General features: G+C 41.8%; 1 protein-coding gene across 2 annotated transcripts; it reads right to left on the bottom strand.

The window, feature by feature from the left end:
* Positions 1-11,805: 11,805 nt before the first annotated feature.
* On the bottom strand, positions 11,806-19,309 carry LOC107765500 (E3 ubiquitin-protein ligase MBR2). 2 transcript variants are annotated; one of them, XM_016584160.2, is made up of 7 exons: positions 19,026-19,294; positions 18,614-18,704; positions 15,433-17,246; positions 14,525-14,575; positions 12,645-12,740; positions 12,428-12,571; positions 11,806-12,304 (listed from the first exon to the last, which is right to left on the bottom strand). In XM_016584160.2, exons 3-7 carry the CDS (start codon positions 17,194-17,196, stop codon positions 12,173-12,175), a joined length of 2,187 nt encoding a protein of 728 aa, XP_016439646.1. In that variant the 5' UTR covers positions 17,197-17,246; positions 18,614-18,704; positions 19,026-19,294; the 3' UTR covers positions 11,806-12,172. The 2 variants fall into 2 exon arrangements, with proteins under 2 accessions (XP_016439646.1, XP_016439644.1); XM_016584158.2 differs by lacking the exon at positions 18,614-18,704 and having other exon boundaries at positions 19,026-19,309.
* Between the last annotated feature and the right edge of the window lie 915 nt (positions 19,310-20,224).

Below are 20,224 nucleotides of genomic sequence, written 5' to 3'. Positions count from 1 at the left end.
TCTGCGGCCGCACAATTATTGTGCGGTCCGCACCTTACATTGCAGCTCTGTTAATTCTTCTTCATGTTCTACGGTCCGCACTTTAGCTTTTTGTGCTTCATTTTTGTCCTTGTTCAAAAGCACTCCTCTTGAATTTGATTTCATCGTAATGGCTCATTTTTCAATACTCCTGCAAGTAAGCATATTTTATTAGTTTTCGGGAGTACCTTTAAAAAAAGTCAAAAGGCGCAAATAGTTTTCGGGACTAATAAAGCTTGTTCGCCGGGTCAGTAAAGCCTCATTTTTGAGTATTGACGAGGACCGAGACCAAGGTTGGCAGGGTCGTTTTGTTCGGGTGAGGACCTCCGATTTGATCTCGGCCGGATTCATTCCATTCCCCGAGAAGTGGAATACATCACTAAGTACAACTTTTCCTTCAGATGTTGATTCCGAGTTCATCCCCCTTTTTCTTATTGGTAGTTGTGGTAGTGCAGTCGTTGCCCTAGTCCCAAATGTTGTTCCTCGACTCAAGGAGTGGGTCGAAGGCATCGTCTCACAGATGCCCTACTTTGAGCGTGCTCATGGCGCAAACTCTCGAAGGGCCATTGGGAGGCCCTTTTCCATGGTAAGATTTTTCCCGAGTAGGTTGCGTTAGGCTCCCATCTGTTCTATATTCTTATTATTTTTTCTTTACCTCCCTTTTGCAGGTTTGCCTAAAACCGTCAAACTTAGGCCCTCGGTTGGGGACGAGGACTTACTTGCCGGTTCTTCCTCTTCGGGACAGCCTGAGGCCACAGCAGCGGAGAAGAAAAGAAATAGGGTCCCGAGTTCACCAAGCTCGTAGAAAAGAAAACGAGAAGGAGGTTGGTTCGTAATCCAATGGAAACCTCCAGCTCCCAAGTGCTTGACTCGGCATCACTCCTCCAGCTTAGAGACGATCCTAAGGATGACGACATCTTCACGGCCCATGTTCCAACTGTCCCCAAGGAACGGGTGGCAGCTGATGCGGAAGAGACCAAAGCTGATCCCCCTCAAATTTGTGAGGCCGACGCCGAAGTGAGGGTCGAGGATTCGCGAGATGTCGGTCCTGCCCCGCCCGGTGTTTTGGATATTTCGAGATCGCCTTCGTTCACGGAGTCAATGTTTGATGAAGCCCGAACGACGAAGGAGCGGTACGATAAGTTAGAGATGCCAAGGAAAAGTCCACCTTCGGAAGCTGGTGGGTCGAGCTCGAGCCTGAAATTAACCAACCGGTACCCTGCTCCGAGCATGGATCCTGGTCGGAAGCGGACCATCGTAATCACGATTCCGGAGGATGCCCGAGTCATCTTCTCCCCCGTAGGGATAGCCACTTACCTTCGGTGCCTGGTGACCGAAGAAGACTAGGCCAAAAATGAACGAGGTAGACGCGTCATTCTTGTTCAACGAAGCGCAACAGGCACTGAGCTGGGTAACTGTTGATAATTCCAATATTTCTTCTGATATTTGAACTATTTTTTGATAATTCTAATATCTTTCCTCGTATTTGCAGGCCTCGGTGCTCCACCACAAGACCTTCCTTCGATACCGGGATGAGCTGAGCCAACTCGAGGCTGAAGCCAAAGAGATTGCTGAGAAAATAAGCATGTATAAATTTCTCAGCGAGCAACGTGAGGGTGAAATCAAGAGCCTCCGAGCCAAGTTGGATGCGACTAATAAATAACATGCTGACCTGTTGGAACAGGTAAAATATTTTTAAGTTAGTGATGAAGAGCTAGACATAGTGTCTAACGTTGAGAATCCACAGGTCCAGCAGAAGATTGATCAGGTTGACCAGCACCGGGCTGAGATGGATAAATTCTAGGACATGGCCGAGGAGTGGAAGGACAAAATGGACCGGTTGGCTTATGAAAAGGAAACAACCCAGGAGAAATTGGCCTCGGCGGAGGCCCAACTTCAATCGATGAAGGAGAAAGTAGAGGCACGGTCCCGAAAAATTGAGGAGCTTCAGTCCCAACTGAGCTCGGTTGTTGCGGATCGGGAGACCTTCGCCAAGGAGCTTAAAGCAGCCAAATCAGTGGCTGAAATAGCCAAGGCCGATGACGATGAGATGATTGCCCAGTACAAATCCGATGTTGAGGCAGCTCAGGAACGCCTAAAGGCCATAGTCGAGGGAGGCTCTCGAAGAGGTTCATGCCCGGGGGTTCGATTTATCGGCCGAGCTCAAAAATGTTAAGAGGCTCGAGGCCGAGGCCAAGAAGTTGGCGTATCCCGTGGATGAGGAAGATTCCGAGGGTTTGGACGTATCCGAGGACGGGAAAGATTCTGATGGCCCCGGTAATGAGGAGGGCTCCGGTGAGGATTAGGCTTCTTAGGTGCCTTGTAATTTTTGCTTTTGTACCTTTGTATTTTGTTGAAGCTGTTTGACTTTTGTGAACACCTAATTTTTTACCATGCTTAAACTTTTCCCTACTCATCTCACTAATGCCTCACTCTTGATTCTTTTTGCTTTTTTCTTTATGATTGTAAAGATTTCGGATGCCTTAGCACGTAATAATTAGGTCTTATTTGGAGGTTCGAACATTGTTCGTTTTCAAGACTATTTTGCTTAAGGATCATGGAGGGGCTTGGTATGACCGGAAGCTTTCCCTGAAATGTTCACTTAGAATTTTTTATAATTTTGTCGAGGGTAACCTTCGAACCGGTTTAGAAATTTTGAAGGCCTTATGTTTTGGTTATGGGTCTCTGACATCTCCGAGCCGTTCTAGGACGGCCGTAGCCTTTTAAGTTCGGGTATTTCCCAATGGGCTCGTTATCTCGAGTTATCCGGGCTTGCCTAAGGAAATAGTTCCGAATGGGGATGGTCGTAGCCTTTAAAGTTCGGGCACTGCCTAATAAGCTTTGTGCCTCTGAGCTTCGATACCCCAGGTCGCCTGAGCCTACCTTGGAGGACAGTCCCCGAGTGAGGGTGATCTCTTGGATATGGAAAGAGGTAGCCCTTGGGCTCGATATCTTTAGGGGACCGAATGTAGAAATATTTAAGGGACAAAATATTTATCTGCAAGCAGAAACTTTCTTTCATTCATGTGCGTAATATACAAGGTTACAAATGTGTACATGCTTCGCGTCAGAGCTTGGGTGGTCTACCTGGGCACAGTTCTTTTGACCGTTTGGCCCTTATAATAAATCATATCCATCGAGCCTAGGTAGTTTGAGCATAAAGTTTCTCTTCTTACCAAAAATCATTATCCGACGGTGATGACCCCCAGTATCGGAGGCCGAACATAGAGAGTCCTCGGATACTGCTGATGTGGTCCTTGACTTCGGTCTTCGATTCTAGGTTAGCACGATCCATTGTTGCCTCGTTAAAAACCTCACCGAAAAACCCATTTGGGATAAAACCGATCTAAGAAAAAAAGAGTGCAACGCGTGCTTTCAGGCCTAATAGTTGTATCGTCCCTTGATTGTTACCTGCAAGTGTTGGTCTAATATGTAAAGAAATAAATGAATGGCGTCGTACCTCAGCAGTAGTATCGTTTTAAGTGGGCCACATTCTAGTTGTTCGGTAGTCGCTCACAGTTCAATACTTCGAGTTTGTATGATCCTTTGCCGGTGATCTCGATAATTCGATATGAACCTTCCCAATTCGGCCCCAGCTTCCCCTCGTTCAGGTTTCAGGTGCTCAACATCACCTTCCTTAATACTAAATCCCCGATACCAAAGTGTCGAAGGTTGGCTCTTCGATTGTAGTACCTTTCAATTCGTTGCTTTTGGGCGGCCATCCGGACGAGGGTGGTCTCACTCCTTTCATCTAGCAGTTCCAGGATTGTACTTATGGCCTCGTCGTTTGACTCTTCGGTTGCACATCAAAACCTGAGACTTGATTCTCCTACTTCGATCGGTACTAGATCTTTGGCTCCGTAAACCAACAAGAACGGGGTGGCCCCGATACTGGACTTTGAGGTCGTACGGTATGCCCATAGGACTTCGGGCAAGATTTATTTCCATTTTCCTTTGGCGTCTGTCAATCTCTTTTTGAGGTTTTGGAGTATGGTTTTGTTGGTGAACTCCGCTTGCCCGTTACCACTGGGGTGGTATAGTGTTTATAGGATCCTTTTGATCTTATGGTCTTCGAAAAACTTGCTTATTTTTCTGCCGATGAACTGTTTCTCATTGTCGCACATGATCTCGGCCGGCATTCCAAACCAGCATATTATGTGGTCCTAGATAAAATCAATGACTTCTTTTTCCCTCACTTTCTCATACTCCTGGGCTTCCACCCACTTAGAAAAATAGTGAGTCATAAATAATATAAATTGAGCCTTACCAGGTGCCCATGGAAGGGGCCGAGATGTCCATCCCCCATTTCATGAACAACCAGGGTGACAAGACCGAATGCAATAGATCCCCGGGCTGATGAATTATCGGAGCATGCCTTTTAGACCCGTCACATTTTCGTACGAACTCCTTCGCGTCCTTTCCATGTCGATCCAGTAGTAACCGGCTCTGATTATTTTTCGAACTAATGATTCTGCGCCCGAATGATTTCCACAGGTGCCTTTGTGGACTTCCCTCAGAACATACTCGGTATCTCCTAGTCCTATACATATTGCGAGTGGGCCATCAAATGTTCTTCTAAATAGGGTACCGTCTTCGGACTAGCTAAACTACGTTGGCCGCCTTCGTATGCAGAGCCCTTGATTTTTTAGGATACGAGGGCAGTTTTCGGACTTCAGATACTCTATATATTTGTTTCTCCAGTCCCAAGTTAGGCTTGTTGAGTTTATCTCAGTGTGACCTTCTTCCACTACCGATCTCATAAGTAGTACGACCTCCCCCGAGTTGAACTCATCGTCATCGACCGACGACCCCAAGTTAGCAAGGGCATTGGCCTCACTGTTTTGATCCCGATGTACATATTGTAGAGTCCACTCCTTGAACCGATGTAACGTTACCTGCATCTTATCCATGTATCTTTGCATTTGTTCCTCTCTGACTTCGAACATCCCGTTAACTTGGTTCACCACAAGGAGGGATTCGCACTTAGCTTCGATCACCTCTGCCCCTAAGCTTTTGGCTAGTTCGAGACCTGCAATCATGGCCTCATATTCGGCCTCGTTGTTAGTCAATTTTAGAGTCCTAATAAATTGTCTAACTACATTACCTGTTGGTGGCTTCAATACGATGCCAAGTTCGGACCCTTTTGCGTTCGAGGCACTGTCCGTAAAGAGGGTCCAGATTCCCAAAGAAGTTCCCGAGTTCAACAACAACCCTCTTTTGACCTCGGGTACGTCGGCCACAAAATCTTCCAAAATTTGAGATTTAATGGCGGTTTGGGGCCGATATTCGATATTGTACCCGTTGATCTCTATGGCCCATTTGTCAATTGTCCCGAGAGCTTGGGTTTATGCATTACATTCCTCAATGGGTAAGTAGTTACAACACATATGGGGTGACATTGAAAGTACGGTTTCAGCTTCCTAGAGGCGCTTAGCAAAGCGAGCGCCAATTTTTCTAAGTGAGGTTATCTAGTTTATGCCTCGCCTAGTGTCCTGCTAACATAATAAATTGAAAATTGCGTACCTTCCTATTCCCGGACCAGGACTCCACTAACCGCTATCTCGGATACTGCTAAGTACAAATATAGCTATTCGTCTGTCTTCAGAGTATGAAGCAGAGGTAGGCTCGAGAGATATCACTTGAGTTCCTCCAAGGCTTGTTGGCACTCCGGGGTCCATGAGAAGTTATTCTTTTTCTTCAACAGTGAGAAGAAGCGTTGGCTCTTGTTGGAGGACCTCGAGATGAATCGCCCAAGGCGGCTATGCATCCGGTTAACCTTTGAATGGCCTTGACGTTGTCCACAACAGTGATATCTTCGATGGCCTTGATCTTATTGGGATCTCGATTCCCCGGTTGGACAATATGATATCTTCGAACATCCGATTTACTAGGCGTTGGTAAGTGGTACCGGCATTTTTAGTCTGAATGGCATCACGTTATAGCAGTAGGGTGTCGTACTTAGTGATGAAGGAAGTTTTTTCATGATCGCGCGGGTTCATCCGAATTTGTTTGTACCCGGAATAAGCGTAGAGAAAACTGATAATCTCGTGTTCGGTCATTGCATCGATCATGCGATCTATGTTAGGCAAAGGGAAAGAGTTATTGGGACATGCCTTATTCAATTCTTTATAGTCTACACACATTCTTAATTTATTTCCCTTTTTAGGGACTACTACTAAGTTTGCTAACCAATCCGGCTATTTAACCTCCCGGATGGACCCTATTTTAAGGAGTTTAGATACCTCGTCCGTGATGAATGCATGCTTGATTTCGGATTGGGGCCTCCTTTTCTGCTTGACCAGGTGGAACTTCGGGTCCGGGCTCAGGTTGTGAGTGGTTATTTCCGGCGGGATACCTGTCATATCAAGGTGGGACCAAGCGAAATAATCTATGTTATCTATAAGGAATTGAATGAGTTTTTTCCTGAGCTCGGGACTAAACCCCGTGCCCAGGTATACCTTTTGATCGGGAAAGTGCTCGATCCGTACGACTTGTTCCAGTTCCTCGACTGTCGATTTGGTAGCGTCGGAATCATCGGGGACTATGAAAGACCTGGGAACTCCGAAGTCATGGTCCTCACCCGTCTCCTGCTTTTTCGATTAGGGCGGAGCCGGTGTCAGTAGTTGCTATTTGGTTTCTCCCTTGGTGACCGAACCCGGATCCTTTGGTGTAAAAAGTGCGGATATCGCGACCACCTCGTCGACCGCGAACATCTCCTTTGCGGCCTGTTGTTCTCCGTAAATTATTTTTATACCTCCCGGCATCGGGAACTTTAATGCCTGGTACAGCGTCGAGGGCACTGCCCTCATGTTGTGAATCCATGGTCTCCCGAACAAAGCATTGTACTTCATGTCCCCTTCGATCACGTAGAACTTTTTTTCCTGAATGAACCCAGCAGCGTTCACCGGTAATGTTATCTCCCCTTTAGTGGTCTCGCTCGCCATGTTGAATCCATTTAGAACCCTGACTCCAGGCACGATTTGGTCTTGCAAACCCAGTTGTTCCACGACCCTCGATCTAATGTTATTGGCGGAGCTGCGTGGATCAATCAACACACGCTTAACTCAAGATTTATTTATGAGTATAGATATTACCAGTGCATCGTTGTGGCCTCCAGCGTCCTCATCGTTTAAATACAAGGTCCCTTCCGGTACGTAATCTCGCGTCCGATTTTCTTTCTTGATGGATACTTTGGTACGCTTCAACATTGGCCCACGTGGACATCAACCCCACCGATGATCATGTCAATGACGTGTTGAGGTTCCTCCTACTCGGTCTGTTTATTAGAATCTCTATTCCTGAAATGATTTTTGGCTCGATCGCTCAGAAACTCTCGGAGATGTCTGTTGTTAAATAATCGGGCTACCTCCTCCCATAATTGTCGGCAATCCTCTATTCTGTGGCCGTGTGTGCCGTGATACTTGCCTATTAAGTTGGGATCCCTTTGGGCTGGATCGGATTGTAGAGGTCGATATCACTTGGTATCTCTTATGCGTCCGATGGCGGATACAATAGCAGCCACATCGACGTTGAAGTTGTACTCCGAAAACCTCGGCGCTTCCTTAGACCCGATGGGCTTGTCAAAACCATTTTTACTCATGAGTCCCCGGTTATTTTGACTCCGATCGCTTCTTCTTTCATTTCTCACAGGGTTTCGTCCGGACTCATTACCTCTACAATCACCGTTATACGGAATATATCGATCCCTAGTTGACCTTGGTTCACGATCAATGTCTCTTTTGGATCTGTCACTAGCTCGGACAGGATAAACAGACACGGAAGGGGCTCCAAGCTGATCATCTTCGACTCTAATTTTTGACTAATATCGGTTATGCACATCGGCCTATGTTACAACTGGATATTCTACCAGATTTTGCTTTAACTGCTTCGAAGCCAACGAGCTTCGAGTATTGAGTCATTGGGTGAAGGCCTGAACGGCCCAATCATCTGTCACCGGTGGCAGGTTCATCCGTTCCATTTGAAATCTTGACGCGAACTCCCTGAGCATCTCGTTATCTCTTTGCTTTACCTTAAAAAGATCTGGTTTCCTGGTCTCGGCCTTGATAGCTCCGGCGTGATGATCTCGCCCAAGTCACACCTAAAATTGGGGTTGTGAAGCGATCGATTGCAATAATAATACCCAACTAGGAGTCGGGATCGAATCCACATGGAGCGTAGATGGGATTAGTGGTATGTATTTGGTCTAAGCACGTGAATTGTCTAAGTTGCACTTCCACAAACTTTGTTTTGATTTTACTTCTAAAATTATACTAAGGATTGCAATTGAAAAATATGAAACTAGAGAAGAATGTTTTTGTTGTTGTTTTTCAAATTTGTAAAGGGTCCAGGGCTGTGACTTCCACCTAGGTGTTTGCCTAATGGATTGTAGGCTTTAGAGCGAGTTTCGTTGGTCGGGGTGTATTATAGCAATCAACACTCAAATACCCACTCAATACCTCTCGGTAAGAGAGTGGTTTTGCCCAATTTGGCTTTCTCAAGTCCAAATGGGTATTGAACTAAACAGTTGACAAATTGCTCAAGTCGGGTTTTACTATCTCTAGGTTCAACCCTTTAATTTGGACTATTAATCTCTTGATTTCATCCTAAACTCTTGTTAGCCAAGTTTTTCTAGACTAAGTCTCTCTTTCTCAAGTAGAGACCAAGTCAAATAGGTTTGAACCAATGTTTGCAACCATTAATTCTACAATTATAGCAAGAACTAGGCTAAATAATACACATCCAACCATAAACAAGCCCTAAATCAAACACCCATTAGGTTCCCACACTAAGGTTGGGTCACAACCCTATCTTGAAATTTAGCTACTCATAGTGGGTAATGAAGAAAATAAAGAAGAAATGATGATAAAACTCATATTGAAAGATAAATAGATGAAAATCCAATGTAAAATCAACAAGATAAGCTAAAGTTGCCTAAACGAGTAAAGAAAAACGGCTACAAACTTTCTGGTATTCAAAAACTTGACCTAATTTCGTGAAAGTAGTCTATTTATACACAGCTGAAATTTTCGGATAAAATTGCCCTTTTAGAGGTTCGGCGGCCGCACAATTCTGTGTGCGGTCCACACTTTGCTTCAGCTCTTGATAAGAGTTGGATCTGCGGCCGCGTATCTTGAGTTTTGCGGACCGCATAATTCTGGGTGCGGCAACACTTTTGATTTTTGCGGCCGCACAATTATAGTACGGTCCGCAGTTCTTGCTGGGCTTGGAGTTGGAACTCTCTGAACCTAGACTTCTGCGGCCGCACAATTATTGTGCGGTCCGCACCTTACATTGCAGCTCTGTTAATTCTTCTTCATGTTCTACGGTCCGCACTTTAGCTTTTTGTGCTTCATTTTTGTCCTTGTTCAAAATCACTCCTCTTGAATTTGATTTCATCGTAATGGCTCATTTTTCAATACTCCTGCAAGTAAGCATATTTTATTAGTTTTCGGGAATACCTATAAACATTTTTTAACTAAAACAAAAGTCAAAAGGCGCAAATAAGTAGTCAAAATCTCCACGTATCACGTGCGCTTTCACAAAAGCAACTGCAAGCATGGCAAATGAGTCAATATAATTGGGGGTAAGTTGTGATACCATATCATAGCTCCTTCTGACAAGGTCACCCCGAACGTTTTCAGCAAGAGAGATTCGATCTCATCATCTTCGAGGTTGTTCCCCTTGATGGCACACGTGTATGCGGTCACATGTTCATTTGGGTTAGTTTTCCCGTTGTACTTAGGAATTTCAGGCATGCGGAACTTCTTAGGGATTGGCTTCGGAGCTGCGCTCGGAGGGAAAGGTTTTTGAACGAACTTCTTGGAATCTAGGCCCTTTAATATCAGCGGTGCTCCTGGGATCTGATTGACCCTAGAATTATAGGTTTTCACCTTTTTGTCATTGGCTTCGATTTTCTTTTCTCCTGTTTCCACACGCTTTTTCAATTCCTCGATCATCTTTATTATCTCGGAGTTGGTCCCGGGTTCAGCTTCATTTGGCCTATCTGTGGGAAGTTCATTTCTGCGAGGGTTCTCCCGGGATGATCCGGGCTTGACTCCACTGGGAGCGCGGTTTTGGTTTTGCAGCTGGGCTATCGCTGTATGCTGAGCTTGCAGCATTTCGAAGATCACCCATAAGTTGATCCCATCTCCCTCACTGTCAAGAGCATTTTGGGCTACCAACCAGACTCCCTCGCGGACGCTGTTCTCAGGATCGGTGGGCAAATTCGTGTTGATGGCCACATGTGAGCTAGCGTCGATCGGGTCCGCGACCGAAATTCTATTGGGATCGGGGGAGGCATCTCATTTCCGGGCGCTATATTGTTCTCGCCATGGTGGCCAGACTCAACATCTGTGTTTAGGGGGTAGATTGGGAGTTCGTCATTTTAAACTTATACCTGAAATCAAAGACACTTCAAAGAACAAGTGTGAAGTAGGGTGTGTTATGAAAATTTGTATCAAATTGCCACTATTATCCTTAGCCCCACGGTGGGCGCCAAACTATTTACCCTCAAAATCGGATAATAATTAAATTTGTAAGTGATTTTAAGGATACGCGGATTTATTTGATACAAAGCGATAGATTATGTCAAATTGAACAAACAAAGATAAAATGGATTCAAACCACACGAGGAGGATAGTTCCAGCCTTATTGAAATATTTACCCTCGATCCGGGCTCGCTATGACCAGCACTAATGAACAAGAGAAAGAGCTAATAACAGAGAAAATAATTATATATTGATTTGGAATGCATGTTACAATGTGCTTAATAAATTATCAGACTCACCTTTATATAGTAGGGAAATTCTACTCTAAGTATAACTATATAAAAGGTAAAAAAAATCTTTTGTTTACTTGGTTGCCGGTTCTACATCGATACGTGTCGAGATCCACACCGTGATATCCGGCCGGTCACGGATATTACGGCCTCCTGTTGGACGCGCTTGATTACCCGACGACGCCCTCCATAGTCCTTCAAGTTTTAGGTCGGTCTCGAATCATGACCCCGATATTATCGAGGGTAGATGGTCGGCCCCCGTACTTTGGCTCGAGGATATCCTTGCTTCGATTCCGATCTTTCGCAATCATATCTCGAGCTCGTTTTACCCTGTTGGAGGCCGGAGTGTATCATGAGCCCAGTTTTTACCCGTACACAACTAATCAGGAAAAAGTTCACAAAAACGAACGAGTTACATTTAAATTTAAACATTGGACTCTTTTGGAAAGGCAGATGTAACTAAGTTTGGACATTTTAGTGCGACTAATTTACACTTATCTTCCAACGGCCCCTCTTCTATTAAGTGGAACGTAGGGACTAATTCAAGATGCTCATTTTTGTTAATTTTAGAGAATTATAATCTTTTTAAACCAAAAAGTAAGTTTAGTACGAAACCTGTAATGCATATAATAAAAGTTACAAACTCCTAAATTCAAATCTTTAATTTGGAGCAAACTCCTGTTATCTTTCTCTTGCTAGTTTTGTCTATCTGACGTTGATAAAAATGCCACTGAAGTTAAAATAAAATTACGAGCTTAAAACACATAATCTGTATGCCAACCTTAGGCTAAACACTATATATTCCAGTTACTGTGTAGTTTCTTAAAGATTTATGGACCTCAACCCCAACCACGCAAGATTTATGTTGGAATGGAAGAACCTTTCTAGTAACATCAGATTCATGATATATACTAACATTAACAGCTCAATTGTTGAAGTTTCTTGAAACTCCTAAAATCTCTCACTCATAGCATCCACGCAACAAAACAAAGGAATGGGCAAATACCATATAAACAAAAAAATTGTTCGCTTAAAGGTATAATGTAGTATTAGTCAAACCAAATGTCTCAAGAAGATTTGTCTGAATTCCACTTCAAAATCAAAAAGACTTTAAAAAAAAAAGGATTTCCTATGCATATTTAATAATAAGACTCATAAAGGTCTTCTCACTTGCACATTCTTCAGTTCCTCAACCCATGTAATCACTCATGAGCAATATGAACACTTTCAGGTGCTAAAGTATGTAGGATTATGATGGTACCCCCCCCCCCCCAAAACCCCTTTTTTTTTCCCATTATGCTCTTTTTTCCAGGGAATTCTTTGTTGGGGTGGGAGGAGGGAAACAGAAGAGGAAAAATAGCTTTGTTTGGTTGCATTTCAAGCATCTAAAGCTGTCATCTTACATATAGGACACAGATTCTTCAGCATTAGCCACTGCTTTATGCAACTACAATGGAATTCATGCCCGCAATCCAATATGCCCATGTCATCTCCAGTTATGTATTCCTCCTGATAATCATACAAGAAAGATGACAATGTTTATGCAACAATTCTCAAAATTGTTTTCTGCAACAATTGTTCTCTTGTAATAGAAACTAATTATGGTGTAAAATGATCAGAAAAGATTATTACCCGACATATACAGCAAGGCTCCATGTTTGACGACGACCCTCCATATAGAGGCTCATGCTTCCGCTGTTTCATATGGCCCAAAATGGTTTCTTCACTCAATCCGGTGTTCACATTCCCTATACGTTCTTCCAACGCCAATAATTCCTAATAAATGAGAGAGTCAGTGAGAAATCTATTGCGAACTTTAGTGACAGTAAAACCCAACACCCATATTTACCTCATAAGACATGTTATCAACGTCAAGCCTCATGTCTCTATGCCTATCATGCAACTCCGCAACGCCGTTGACAAATGGATCGAACATCATATAATCCTGCGGAATATCAAAAATAAACATGCAAATTAATGAGAGAATTGTGTCTTTGGTGTCTACAAAAGGATCCAATAATTCACTTCTCCAGAAAAGTAACTCAGCCCTAAATAGAAAGGTGTCAGCTTAATAAAAGCTGTTCCATTAGCATTAAGCAACATGCACAGTGCATTTTGCAAAAGAGTTTGGCTATGGGTGTTTCTCTGCAATGAGGAAATAAGTCTAGATTAAGTGAGCTTCCTGCTAACAAGGAATCAAGATTTGAAACCTTCACAATCCAGTCAGTTGCTTGTTTTGGGTGTATAGCTGCACATGGTGCTTGTTCGACACATGATTTATCCATTATTGCAGATGCTTTTTGTGTGAATTTTCAGAGGGATCAGTGAGCTGCCTAATGCTTCTTGCAGTATATCAAGACAGATCTGGTCACAATTCCTGAATGTTTTGGATTTCACTGTGTGATGCCATAAAGCTTCAAAAAGCTGCCTAATATTTGGCAAGCACAGAGAATTGACAAGAGATGATGGAGATTTGGAAGTCAATCCCCTTATATATTGCTTGGACAATATGGCTGGAAAGGAATGAAAGATGCTTTGAAGGAAAGAAGGAACCTGTTTCTGTTAAATGTATTCAAAACTTATTTTTTTGGCACGAAGGGATTTTTGCTACTAATATGACAGATTTTGTGGACTTGTTACACTTTTATTCAGGTGCAGATTTTTGTAATATTGAATGTACCCTTTTGGTACTGATATCAATTAAATTTCCTTGAAAACCATTATAAAAAAAAGTGTCATCATCAAGATAAATCAAATAACTAGGCCCTAAGAACTTATGAACTCTAGATAAGGTGGAAAGTACAAAAGATAAACATCTTGGTAGGAGGGATAAGAAAAGTTAAAACTAAAAGAAAGGTTAGAAAAAGATATTGCATCTTAAAGAAAATGCTGAGAAACACTTTTCACCAAATCACCTAATTGCAGTGGCAGAGCCAACATCTTCACTAATGGGAGTCAAAATATAAAAAAGTAAACACACAAAGAAACCAAGGGGTTTCAAAAAGTTACCTATCTACATAGAACTATTCTCCAGCAAATGGGCGTTAATCGGCACCTCTTGGACAAGTGTGGCACCACTGCCTAATTGCCAGTCAGGTAACTATATCTCACTTATCAAAAAGAAGAGAAGAAAAGATAGGTAACTGGTTTTCCTCTTAGATTCCCACAATTGGCTACATCATCCGGCCATACATTTTTCTTGCTAAAGGTTTTTATTTTTAAAATAATAAGGATATTTCTTTACTAAAGATTACGGAGCATGGTTTACAAGCATCATAAAAAGAAACTCTAGAATTATTTTTCACCTAAATAACCTAATTGGCAGTCAGGTATAAAAAAATTCACTCATAACAAATTAGAGAATTTAGGTAATTACTTTTCCTTTTAGATTTCCACTGCTGGCAAGGCAACTATTTTGGCCATATTTCTACTTAAAGCTTACGGAGCAAAGCTTACAAGAGCTACTTAATTTTACAACTTTTCACATCTCAGCAAGTTGATTGAAATTTCAACCATCACGGTTTTCAGGTCATGACCTACAAAGAAGATAATAATCTTTTTGCGTTCGGAAACTTCCCAATCATATGATTGAGATGGGGCTTCTTCTTTTTCTCTCTTTTTTCATAAGGTGAAACAGAACTGGGTGTTCATGCTTGTAGCTAACTTATATGAATTACACGTGTAAACTAGCAGATATTCATCGGAGTATCATAAGGATCAAAACAAAACCTCGGATCGCATGTTCTCGGCCCTCCGCATGGCACGCAAGACTTGACGAATCTGTTGAATGCAAGCAGCGATAATTAGTAAGTAATGAGGAAAGTAATGATAGGTGAAAACTATCTCAAATCAAGGAAAAAAGTTGCATAAAAACAGCTGGATCGATTCAAGTGGAGAACTTAGCACAACAAAATATAGAATTTGACAACGAAAGATCATGTCACACCCAACTACTAGCGAAAGTGAAAACTATAACGTATCAGTTTCTGTTTTAGGTGGAAGTGCTTAAATTCACATTCATTGACACAACAATGTTCATTCTAAGTAACAAGTTCCGGGCGACATAGCTCTAGAAGAGCATAGATATCTGTAAGAATTTACCGCTTAAGCAAATTGTAATCCTTCTTCTAAACCCACTAAGCAGGTATTAACATGCTGATTGTCAAAAGAACTATCAACATATGCTTTTCTTCACGTATGATGCCAATACATGCACTTAAACGTTGGGCCAGCACAAGTCACAAGATCCGCCTCTCCTAAGTGAAATAATAATCAAATAAACAACTGATGTAACGGTCTTGATAGCTAATTGTCAGAAAACATATAAGGAAGCATGTGCTTCTCTTCATGTATGATACCAATACATGCACTTAAACCTCGGGCCAGCACAAGTCACAAGATCCACCAATCCTAAGTAAAAAAAATAATCAAATGTAACGGTCTTCATAGCATCGCAGGTAGGTAAAAGGGGGACAGCAAATAAATAGATTAAAAAAAGTATCAAGAGCAAAAAATAGTATACAAGAGCAAATATTTATACAGAAAATAACCAGATACAAGATGAAGCAGTTGATAAACATCGATGGACAAACCAAAGTAATATAGTTTTGATACTATTACAAACACATCTGCCATACCAGTCTGTGACGACCCTCGATATCAGCAGCTAAACCTCGCCATCCATCCACATCATTTCCTGAAAAATCGGCCACCGAAGTTGATCTAAGGTGAAGTTGATGATTACGACGGCTACTAGATCCACGGCTACTAGATCGGGATGACATCTCTGCCTCCTCCAAGGAAGATGCAGCTGAAGGCAGAAGGGAAAATGGACCTCTCTGACTTCCAGACCCAGACCCAACAGGAGTCCAAGGAGCAAATTCTGAAAAACTGTGATTGCTACTGGTTGCTGAGTTCTGATTAGGCATCCATGCAGTAGGAAAAGTTAGCGCACTTGTTCCATGGCCAGATGCAGAACTAGAAGGCGTGTTTCTGGAATAGCTCGCATTTGAAGTAGCTAAACTCCAATTAGTGGGATCATGTACCATATTTCTAGTCTCAGGAGCAGGAACAAATGGATGAGGTTCCCTATTATTTCTTATTGAACTCCTGAAGTTAGCTTCAGCCTGTAAGGCAGCGTATCTATCTCCAGAAACCATATTTGGACTTGATGAACTACCACCTCGTGAATTTGGAGATGCATTCCAAGGAACTGGATGCAAACCTCTAGGAACACCAGAAATGCGCATTCCACCAGAATGGCTTCCTGGGTTACCTGAATTTGTTGGCAGTGGAATTGGCTGTCTGGAGCTCAAGGAATTAGTTACTGAGATAGCTCGAGGAGTCACAAGACTAGAGCCGCCACTAGAACGCCCTAAATCGGTCCCAGTTGGCGGAAAACCAAATGTAATTGCATCTTGGTTCCCAAGATTTGGTCCACCTCCAAAATTTCTCGCAGATGTTTCCGCAACTCCACTAGCACTTAAAGGAGGAAATGTGTCAGAAGCAGCCACTCCTGTACCAACCCCATTTCTCGGAAAAAGGTTTTCTAAGTAACAAGTATTTTGCACACTTGCAGAGGCTGGTGATACATTTAAGCCGCTGGAAGCATCATATCGATTTGGAAAATTATGCTGTATAACGTTTTCGGGTTCTGCATTGGAGCTTGAACTACCACCACAAGACTGTCTAGAACTGCCTTCAAGGGCCTTGCGCTTGCAGGATAAACCCCAATTACCCATGGAAGAACTTGATATATCAGGGGGGCCTGCCCAATAACTAGAACTACCTGAAGACATACCAACATTGTAAGAGACATGGGAAGCAGGACGTTCAGCTTCCAATCTGCCACTAGATGTTTGGACAATTGGAGATACACTTGGTCTCACGACCAGCCGAGTGTCACCATGGTTGTATGCACCAGTTAAGTTAGCATTTCCAGGACTGTGAGCCGAGGCAAGATTTGGTAAATTTGGAGGGCTGCCAAACATATGATTTCCACCATATCCACTAGTGGTACTCTCAGGAAGGAAGATATTGGATGGTTCAAATCGCCTTTCTTCTGACTTTGGATTAGTCGTGGCATAATTACTTGACGAAGAAGCCCAACCATGTCCTATTTTCAAATCACTACCATGTCCAATGTTGTGCAGATTAGCACTGGAGCTCGACCCACCATGATCCCACCCACCGCGGTTCTGAGTGTTATAACTAGCAGCATTAGTGCAACTAGGATTTTCTCGAGTAGCAGAAACCATGGAATTTGATAATCGATCCTCTACTGGATTTAGCAAGTTATCCCAAGGGGCTGTCGGATCTACAGAAGCATTATTTGAAACAGATACCTGATTAAGATCAATAGTTTCAGGAAAGGAATCCAGTATGCTTCTGTTCCCTTGCATCTAGGTCAACAATGAGAAATCAAGGCCTTGAGTGCACTAGTGAGGAAACGCTGTCAAAGATCCAAATTATAATAAGTTAATATCTTGAAAAGGTTAAAGCATAATATCACTGGTGAAAACTGAAAATATATGAAAATCTAAATTGGTTATGTAACTTCTGATGCACTAAGATATTACTTTCAGCAATGTATAGTAACAGTTTATGATATGCTGACAATGCGGTAGCAATCACAATAAGAACAAAAGCTAAAACACACAATTGGTAAAACAATTGTCGATTTCATTTCAATTTACAACAACAACAGCCAGTAATTTCTTACAAGTGGGGTCTGGGGAGCAGTGGCGGAGCCACCTTATCCAAAGGGATGTCATTTGACACCCCTTAGTCCGGAAAATTACACTGTGCAGTTCGGTAATTTTTATTTTATATGTATTTATTACTATATGTTGACTCCCCTTGACTTGTTCGTGTGTTTACTTCTTTATATTTTGACATCTCTTAGTGAAAATTCTGGCTCCGCCACTGCTTGGGAGGGTAAGATGTACGCAGCCTTACCCCTACCCTGGAAGGGCAGAGAGGCTGTTTCCGATAGGCAGAGAGGCTGTTTCCGATAGGCCCTCGGCCGGAGAACGGATGAAAGAAGAGAAGAGAAAAAGGTGGCAACAAGTAGGAATAACAACAAGATAAAAAATACCGAAGTCAAGAAAGCAATTAAACTCTAGGTAGTGAAAGCCAATGAATAGAAGGATATCATACTAACACTAATGCTAGCAAACTAAGTAGAACAAAGAGAAACACTCGACTGCCTACTAGCTTCTACCCTAATCTTCGACCTCCACAACCTCCTATCTATGGCCATATTCTCAGTCAACTCCAGCTGCGCCATGTCCCGCCTATTAACCTCTCCCCAAGACTTCTTAGGCCTAACTCTACCCCTCCTAATACCCACTGAGGCTAACCTCTCGCACCTTCTGACTGGGGCTTCTATACTTCTCCTCTTAGTGCCAGAGAGAGCTGGCAAAGAGACAGTAAATCTTGTTTCTCCTATGAATTTCGTGAAACAGAAAAGATGGGATTTACCAACAATTTATTGAATGACTCAATACAAGTACCAGAAAAAACTAAATTGTCCTACTCAACAAGAAAAGATAAAAACTTTCTCTCTGGTGGATAGTAAAATTATCCTCTTTTTTCGCTAATGCTCCAATAAACAACCATTCAAGGAACAGCAAGGTTAAACATTCTTCATTGAATAACTGAAAAGTTGATTCCTCGTGCCTTCTGTATGAGGAATAAAGTACATTAGTATGCAGAAAAAGGATTTAATTTCCAAAATTATCCAACCGTAATAAACAGATAAAATTTCACAATTCAGTAAATAAGTCATCAGTATAACAACAACATGAACAAGTCTACCTCGGTCCCAAACAAGTTAGGATCGGTTATAAGAATCCTCATTGACCTTGTTTATCCAAGTAAATTCAACCCAGGCAAAAAAAGTCAACTCCTAGATATCACCGAGCGAAGTATTAGAACTAAAAGCTCAAAAACTTAACACTATTGAAAAATATTAAATTCTATAGATACAGCTAGTATTTGAACTCCATTGAATTGCAGATCCATAGTATGAAAAAGAAACCTATTGAAAGCCAAAAAAGTATCAAGTAAAAAAGCTGCTTATCTATTTTCGACAAAAACAATCTGGGTAAGCACAAGTGAATTCACAAAAACAAAAAAAGAGATAATGATGATGATGATGATAAAAAGCTGAAATTTCGTAGGAAATAGATACATATATTCAAGAAAATTAATGGGTCGATAAGCAAACCTCAGAATTAGCGGCAAAAGATGATCCGTGAAGTAACGGTATTATCTGGGTGGAAATTTGATTCTCTTTTTTGCTTTTTCTGTATAGAAAATAGCTATCTCTCCATGGAAGATGAACGGTTTCGTCTTTGGTGCAGAGAAATTTAGACAATTTGTACTACAAAGAAACAGTAAATAAGGGTAAAGAGAGAGAGAGAGAGAGAGAGAGAAAGAGAGTGACTCGTCTCTATTATGTGTCTCTCTCCGAGTTTCTGTAGGTGTGGCTGTGTGTGCCCGAGACACAGTAGGAAACGATTAATTAAGCTGTAATAAATGCTTACTTCTTTTTCTAATTCTGATTAAAATTAGTTTGTCTAAAACCCATAATAAAATAATACTGTTATAAATAAAGACCGTAAAATAAAAATAAGTATAAAGAGAAACTGATATATTATTCAAACTTTAAACTTATGTACATAGTGAACTGAAAACTCTTTTATTTATAGAAGAAATGAAGCAGCTGCGAGGCTTTTCAGGAAGCAGCTGCAAGGCTTTTCTTTAGCTGCTTGCAACCTGTATGTTTAATAAGAAGTTGTTGCAAATTATTTCATTGAGTTGCTTGCAACCTGCCTGCATCAGCTGCTTGTAGATAAATTTCAACAGAGTACTAAATGAATAATCTTTTTCAAGAAGATTATCTATAGCGGAGTAATAAATGGACATCCACAATAATTATTTTCATAACACTCCCCCTTGGATGTTTATTAAAAGGTATTGTGCCTCGTTAAAACCTTACTAGAAAAAATTCAGTGGAAAAAATCCTAGTGAAGGAAAAAGAGTACACATATTTAGTAATACACATTTTTAGATGACTCATTAAAAATCTTACAAGAAAAACCCTATGGGAAAAAGCTTAGTAAGGAAAAAAGAGTACATCGCGTATTTCACTCCCCCTAATAAAAATCTTGTTTCAAATATTTGAGTCTCCGCATTCCAATCTTGTATACCATCTTCTCAAAAGTTGAAGTTGGTAAAGATTTAGTGAACAAATCTGTTGGATTGTCACTTGAACGGATTTATTACACGTCGATGTCACCATTTTTCTGAAGATCATGTTTGTAGAATAATTTTGGTGAAATATACTTCGTTCTATCTTCTTTTATAAATCCTCTCTTTAATTGGGCTATGCATGCATCATTGTCTTCGTATAAAATTGTGGGT

The sequence above is a fragment of the Nicotiana tabacum genome, chromosome 19 (genome assembly GCF_000715075.1).
Source record: "Nicotiana tabacum cultivar K326 chromosome 19, ASM71507v2, whole genome shotgun sequence".
NCBI lineage: Eukaryota > Viridiplantae > Streptophyta > Magnoliopsida > Solanales > Solanaceae > Nicotiana > Nicotiana tabacum.
Note: the sequence above shows the minus strand (reverse complement) of the source record. Positions and strands in the feature narration are given on the sequence as shown.

Bases quoted from the DNA above. Each gene is read 5' to 3' on its own strand.
- LOC107765500 (XM_016584158.2), bottom strand. From the start codon at position 17,196: ATGCAAGGGAACAGAAGCATACTGGATTCCTTTCCTGAAACTATTGAT. The intron at 14,576-15,432 runs GTATGGCAGATG...TGCATTCAACAG, and splicing joins TCGAGGGTCGTCACAGACTG to ATTCGTCAAGTCTTGCGTGC. The intron at 12,305-12,427 runs GTAATAATCTTT...TATGATTATCAG, and splicing joins AGCCTTGCTGTATATGTCGG to GAGGAATACATAACTGGAGA.